The sequence below is a fragment of the Eufriesea mexicana genome, unplaced genomic scaffold (assembly GCF_001483705.2).
Source record: "Eufriesea mexicana isolate 0111107269 unplaced genomic scaffold, ASM148370v2 scaffold1824, whole genome shotgun sequence".
Taxonomy (NCBI): domain Eukaryota; kingdom Metazoa; phylum Arthropoda; class Insecta; order Hymenoptera; family Apidae; genus Eufriesea; species Eufriesea mexicana.
In genome coordinates, this window is record NW_016909928.1 from 419,778 (window position 1) to 427,267 (window position 7,490).

Genomic DNA, 7,490 nt, shown 5'->3' on the forward strand with positions numbered 1-7,490 from the left:
AGGTTAAATTTATTAAATTTATTACTTAAGTTTTCAAATAATGCGTGAATATTTTAGTAATGAGATTACAGTTTTAATAGAAAAATATCATATAGCAAAATTTTCATTTCGATTGATAATTCTCCGTTGTTACAATATTTGTAAAAGAATTCCATAAAGAGAAAAATAATTATTATTAGAAATTTATTGCTTTTGAATAATAAGTAGTTTATTATTATTATCTAAATTACAATTTTATTAATTGGTAACAGAAGTATCTTTTATATATTACAATTATGATACATAAACTATTAAATACTAAAATATTAATTTTTTATAATAAAATTGAACATATTTTTTATCTTAAAATATATTTAAATAAAATTGTATAATAATTACATTATTATTTTATTATTACATTACAGTTTATTGAAATTTGCATTATTATTAATTCAAATAATTAATTATCAGTTGTGCTGTTATTGAAAAAAAATGATATATAGTTGTGCAAAAACTATTGTTTCCCTCCTTTAGTGTATATATATAACGAATTATTCTCTCTTGAATAACTGAATATAGTAATACATACAGCGCCGGACAGAAGTATTGGCACAGCATGGTTGTGTGGTACAAGTGCTTATAATTAATAAACAAATTGATTTGAAGGAAAAACTTTTTGACATATTCATTTATTATCTATTCTAGTTTATTACATAGTAGAAGCAATAATTTAAATACATTGGTTCACGAAACAATAACAAAAATGCATTTATTGAACATTTTATGGGTGGACAAAAGTGTTGGCACACTGGAATAAAAACCTTTAAAAATTACTTGAAATTAAATATTAATATTTAGTTGGCCCTCCTTTCCTTTTAAGAACTTCGTTTAATCATTTGGGCATTGAATCAATTAACTTTTTTGTAAAATCCGGCTCGATTTTATTTTATTCTTGTAAAAGAACATTTTTCAAGTCTGCTTTGCTTGTTATACGATGTTTCGGAATTTTTTTTTCCAATTCATTCCCGACATGTTCCATAGGATTCATGTCTGGACTCTGGGGTGGTGTATTTAGGGAATGAGAAGCATTATAAATGATCCAATGGTGTACGATGTAAACGGTGTGCTTTGGATCGCGTTCTTGTTGGAAATAGAATTTTCCGCGGGAGATTTAATTTTTCCGCATTTTTGAATAAATTTTGTTTCAATATATTTAAATATGTGTATTTGTCCATAATATCATTTATAAAAATTAATTCGCCAACCACAAATGCTGCCATAGAACCCCACACCATAACTCCACCACCTCCATGCTTTACACTCGATTGTAAATTTCGTAGATCCAATTCAGTATTTGGCTTCCTCCAAACTAATATTCTACCATCTGATTTAAATATGTTAAATTTGCTTTCATTTGAAAACAGTATGTTGCTCCAAAATGTTGAATCCTTCGTTATAGATTCTTTGGCAAATTCAACCCTCATCTTTCGACTTTTTCCCAATATGTATGACTTTCTTCGTACAATACACGCAGAATATCCAGCAGTTTTTAATACCCTTTGCACAGTTTTCGAACTTACTTCTTTTTGTCACTCTTTATTTAATATCATTCTGAGTTCCGAAGAGTTTAATTTAGGATTTTTCTTCACTTCGTTTATAATTTTACGTTTTTCTCTAACAGATAACTTGGGAGGATGACCACTTCGATTCGCACTATCAAAATTTGATTGATTTATAAATCGTTTTAGAATGTTTCTAATAGTAAAACGACTTTTGTTAACAATTTGTGATATTTCGCTGTAGGATTTTCGCATTTTATACAAATTTAGTATTATTTTTCCCTCTTCACTTGTCGTTTCTTTCGCTTTTCTTGACATTATTACTTTTTCTTACTTTCCCTGTTGCTAAACGACGGAAGTTTAGGATAATTGTTGTTGAAAATGACAATCGGCGTGTCACCTAACTAGATTTTGAAATGACGATGGGAAATTTTTCAAACAAATGCAGATATATTACATTTAGCATCGTGTGCCAATACTTTTGTCCACCCATAAAATGTTCAATAAATACATTTTTGTTATTATTTCGCGAATCAATGTATTTATATTATTGCTTCTACTATGTAATAAAACTAGAATAGATAACAAATGAATATGCTAAAAAGTTTTTCCTTCAAATCAATTTGTTTAGTAGTTATAAGCACTTGTACCGCACAACCATGCTGTGCCAATACTTTTGTCCAGCACTGTATATATATTTGTATGATTGCATACATGTTTCGGAAAGTTGTCAATTTAATTTCTAGTAGAAGAATTATCAAATATTTTATTTTGGGTGTATTATTTATTTCATAATTGTACGGTATTCTAAAATATACTTAAAGTATGATTTATAACTTATTAGTATTTATTAGTTATAGAAATTTCATATTTTAAGGTTATTTCGGCAGTATAAAAATACATTTAGTCCAAAATATATTATATTAATTATCTATTTTTGTATATATATTTCTAAATATATATTTAATTGTTACATGTATTGTTATTTATAAATAATTTGCGTAAAAGTGTTTTAATTAATTATCTTATTTCCAAACAGATGAATACTATATTGAATGTTGCTCGCATATTAAATGTATCCTGTAAACGATATCTAAGTTCTGGTAAATTACCTTCAGAAATTGTAATACCAATAGATAAAGATATGATTATCTGTTGGCATCCAAAACGGGAATTTCTTTATGAGTATTCATTACCACTACCAGAAGAGAAACAAGTTGTATCAAATTCTTTTTTATGTATTGGTGAAAAAGAAATTGCCGAGGCATTTAAACATAAAAGAAAGGAAGTTGTTGTTGAAGAACTTAGTAAAATGACATATACTACAAAACATAGATGGTATCCTAGAAAACGGATTGCGAGATATAGAAAAACAGAACCGGACAGACCATATCTATAATAATAAATTATTGCTCAAATATGTTTAAATACAGTAACTCAATAAAATCATATTAAAATTAAATAAATTTAAATTTATTAGATAATTATTATATCCGTTTTGTTTAATTATTTTTTCCATTTTATTGCACCTATTTAAATATCAATATTCTTAATCTCAATATACATGTAAAAATATACATGTATATATACAAGTACATGTACATATACATTAGTCATTTTCATACATACATAAAAATCAATTATGAAAAAAAAAAAGAAAATTTAAATTCTATAAATTTTGAGGTAATATTTGTCTTTCTCCTTCATATAAAAAGATTTGCATTGCTTGGTGTAACAAATATCTTCCAAAGTTACATTTTTCTTCATTGTTCCATGTTGCTGCTATCCCATAATAATCTCCATTTTTGTAATTTTTCAATTTTTGTATTCCTAGAGCGTCAATCATAGCAGCTTCCCGTGTATAAGCTTCTACTGCAATACTGTTTTGGAAGACATGAAGACATACAATTCCATATCCACCATTCCAAATATTTAAAATATGTTGGATTTTTGCATTCTCAGAATTTTGATTTGAAACCCATGCATCAAAAGCACCTTTAAGATGGGAGTATGGTCTATTTCGTGTACCTTTACCCACATAGAATATAGCAGAGAGAAATGTAGTCCAAACTGTGGATTTTGTTAAATTTTCTGCATGAGAAGGTAGGTCTCTAGTTATACATGGATCTAAGAGTAAATAATTAAAACTAGTTTTACTCATTCCTTCTCTCCATTTCCTAGAAGGACTTGCTAAGGAAAATTCTTTAAAAGCATTTTTTTCAATGACTTTGTATCTTCCTAAATCATTTATCCAATCTCCATACATTAGAAATGGTTTCATTTGAAATTCATAATGATCCATCTTAAACAAAGTTTTAGAGTGATTAATTTGAAACAATGACGAATTATGTGTTTTATTTTTTAGCTTTGTAAGGCGTTTTAAATATAATTGCCTTGTTGTATTAGTTATTGGTCCAGGATTATCACCCTGCTGAATTAATTCTTTTCGTAGCATTTCATCTGTTAGATACATGTTTGTTGATAAATTTAATGACTTGGGCCCTGAATAAAATTATAAATTGTAATTTGAAAAATTATATATAGATATATATAAAATAGTTTTAATATATCTTACACAACTGGTCAGGTAAAATACAATCTGTAGTTTTGCTGTAAATAAATAAAAATTACATCTTATTACAATTGATTATTGATTAAAGGACATTTAATACTTTACCATGGTGGTAAGGTGTAAATTCTGCGTTCTAAAAAAGCTACACCTTCATCAACATCTTCATATTTATAATCCTCTTGTACACTGATGTATGATTGAGATTTGAAACTATCGGGAACGATTAATTTACTATCTCAAAATATTAAGTATATTGTATATATGTGTAAGCTTACCTAGAATGAAAGATACTTAAATTTTCTCTAAAACTATTTCCAGTATTACTATTCTTTAATTTTACTTCTTTGTCTGAGAACTTTTTTTTAAAGATATACTCCTTTAAGTGCTGTTTATTTTTCTCATTAAAATCTATTTTCTGTATATCTAAATTTTTAAAATTATTATTAAGTCCTTCTGTAAAATTCCTTGTTAATGTATTTGCTTTAACATAGTTCTCATGTTCATTAGAATTTATTGGTATATCATCATCATATTTATTTTCATGTAATTTTATTGCTAGATTTTTCTTAAATTTATAATTTAAGTTTTTTAAACTATGGTTTGGTGATAATGAATTTGCTGAATCTGGACTTGTGTTTTCTGAAGATGTATCTTCATTGTTTTTTCTAAGTTTCCTAAGCGATGAATATTGCCTATAAAATCGTTTTCTTCTCCTTGGTGTAGACCTCGCCATTTCTTTTCCTAAATTAAATTCTTCTGATTGAAATGATTGGTTTCTTGTCATACTAGGTGTAAAAGTCTCAAATTTTAAGTCTTTATTTAATATCTTTGGAGATAAATATTTTTGTTCCTTTCCTATTGATTTATTCATTAAAAAATTTGGTGATTTGCTTATAATGGAATCATTTGGATCACGCATAGGTATTAATGGAATTTTAATATTATTATTATAACCAAACAGTTGTCGTTTATATTTAGGGGTAACAGGTCGTTTCTTTACTTTCATTTTTAGTGAAAATTTATTTTTCACACTACATGGCATGCTGTTATCAGTACTTATTGTAGATGATGGACTTGTATTATATAGATTCTTTTTAGACTGTACATAATCATCATTAATTTTGTTTTCTTTAGTATTAGATTTTAAGGAATTTGAAAGTTGATTAATAATTTCATTAACTAAAGATTTTTCTTTATCCATTTCTTCACGAATTTGAAGTTCTGCTGCACAGTCAAATTGATTTTCATTATTTATATTACTGTAATTAAAATGCAAGGAATTTTTAACATGTTCTTTAGATATATTTTCATTCAATATATTTTCTTCTGCAAGATCTGAAATTTTTGGGACAATATATTCTGCTACCACATTTTGGCTATTAATCAAAAGTTTTTCTACAAAAAATGTTTATTTTTTATTTATTTATTGATTAAGTACTTAATAAATTATGTAGAATATGTGCAAATTAATTTATTTGTTTTACATACCAAAAGTCATTTTGTACTTTGCTGCTTTTTCTTCCTTTATAATGTTATCACAATATTTTCCAAGTACCACAATTACTTTATAATATTTACCATCAAATGCATAGTGAAATGGACTACGTCCTTCATCATCTAAATAAAGAGGATCACCACCATTTGCTAATAGTAATTCTAACACTGTAACTCTACCCCATGCTGCTGCTACATGAACTGGAGTTAATCCATCTACTGATCTATAAAATTAGATAAATTTATAATACATTATACATAAATAAATTATTGTATAACTTTACATTTTTCTAAAACATGAAATTAATTTTACTTTAATTACCTTACTTTTATTTTAATTCTTTACCTGACATTTGGATTACCTCCATGTCGTAAAAATAATTTTGTGACTTCTTCTGCAAAAGCTTCGGAGTCATTACCTATTACTAAATGAAATGGAGTTACTCCATATGTAGGAATTAGTACATTAGGATCTGCTTCTTTATTTAAAAGTAATGTTGTTACTTGTCTATTAAAATAAATTAATAAAAATATGAATTAAAATGATTCAATAATAACATTAATATTAACTTTATGATAATATATATCTAAATAATTAAAATATATCAATATTTAAACAAAGTATATTCTTACTTTATGTTATTATCCTCTAAGCCATCACAAAGAGAAGAAGCTAGAAAAAGACATCCTTTTGCTTTCAGAGCTGACATATTTTAATCGTAATTGACTTATTTTGTCAGTATACTTTACTTTTTCAATTATCGTTAATTGATAAATCCGTTAGCTACAAAAATGAAATATTTTCTTATATTATGTATTAATCAAATCGATACAAACGATATGTAAGAATATATTGCTTATCAATTTAATATACATATTATATTTATACATATATATTCAATAGATTATTTTATGAACTTTTGTGAAATTATTTTTACAGCACAAAGTGAATAAAACATGTTTAATATCTCTCTATATTCATCAACATTTTAAAAACATAAAAATACCTTTTATAATAATAATAAAAGCATAATATAATAACTGTAGCCAGTAAAATTAACTACTTTAACCAAATTGTTAGAGATATATTGTAAAAATTAATAAAGTATGATATAGTTAATTATTTCACTAATAATTTATATTTTTGACGTTAATTTTTATTATACATATTTTAATATTAAATACTTACTATGAAAATTTGAAATCAAGTACTCAAATACACTTTACCTTCTTTGATGACATGTATTTATTTTCACCGACTGTTTAAATTCGGTTTAAATTCATTGTTTTCAACGTATTAATAACAAAGTATAACTAAGTGTACTTGTTAATAATAAATTAACTTTTACTTTACGGTAAATATTATAATGTATAAATAAAAAATTTCTATTTTTTAACACTATATGTGCAATTATAACAAAAGAAAAAATCAAAATTGTTATTATGCAGGTTAACTTTTATGTATACAATTCATTGTACGATTTATATTATCAAAAAATATTTGTTTATAATTGTCTGTATTATATTTTATCATTTTTGAACGATGAAAGTAGTGCTTAACTTAAATTTTGTACTATTTATTTTATTAAATTAAATAATGATTTAATTTCAGTTATTATGTTACCTCCTACAGCAATAATAATTAAAGTAACAAATGTTTTAACACCATATATTATAAGAATTTATGAAATAGAACATTATGATAAAAAATTAAATTCTATTAATAAGAAATTATTAAACAAAAAGAAAACATTTAGTGATGTTCAAGAACATTTAGAACCAAAAATAAGAAATGTAAGCTGAGTTTGCACTAATACTAGTATTTAATTTATATTAATTTGTATTATTTTTATTACTTAATTTTATTATATTGTATTAATTTATTA

General features: G+C 25.0%; 4 protein-coding genes across 4 annotated transcripts in view; 2 read left to right on the top strand and 2 right to left on the bottom strand.

Annotated features, from left to right (window-relative positions):
* Nucleotides 1-1,463, bottom strand: part of l(2)41Ab (lethal (2) 41Ab) — a 5,071-nt gene extending 3,608 nt beyond the window's left edge. Inside the window, exon 1 of the mRNA XM_017902387.1 lies at nt 1,245-1,463. Within this exon, the coding sequence (XP_017757876.1) occupies nt 1,245-1,463 (219 nt within the window). The remainder of the gene's footprint in view (nt 1-1,244) is intronic.
* An 818-nt stretch (nt 1,464-2,281) lies between these two features.
* mRpL42 (mitochondrial ribosomal protein L42) lies at nt 2,282-2,937 on the top strand. The gene is made up of 2 exons (XM_017902422.1): nt 2,282-2,361; nt 2,578-2,937. Exon 2 carries the CDS (start codon nt 2,578-2,580, stop codon nt 2,935-2,937), a length of 360 nt encoding a protein of 119 aa, XP_017757911.1. The 5' UTR covers nt 2,282-2,361.
* A 270-nt stretch (nt 2,938-3,207) lies between these two features.
* Nucleotides 3,208-6,314, bottom strand: LOC108549191 (ankyrin repeat domain-containing protein 20A4). Its single transcript, XM_017902470.1, has 7 exons — nt 6,238-6,314; nt 5,951-6,112; nt 5,599-5,828; nt 4,386-5,505; nt 4,216-4,320; nt 4,114-4,148; nt 3,208-4,040 (listed from the first exon to the last, which is right to left on the bottom strand). The coding sequence occupies exons 1-7, from the start codon at nt 6,312-6,314 to the stop codon at nt 3,208-3,210; spliced, it is 2,562 nt and encodes an 853-aa protein (XP_017757959.1).
* Nucleotides 6,315-7,221: 907 nt separating this feature from the next.
* Nucleotides 7,222-7,490, top strand: part of LOC108549198 (Brother of Yb) — a 4,934-nt gene continuing 4,665 nt past the window's right edge. Inside the window, exon 1 of the mRNA XM_017902478.1 lies at nt 7,222-7,398. Coding sequence (XP_017757967.1) covers nt 7,222-7,398 — 177 coding nt within the window. The remainder of the gene's footprint in view (nt 7,399-7,490) is intronic.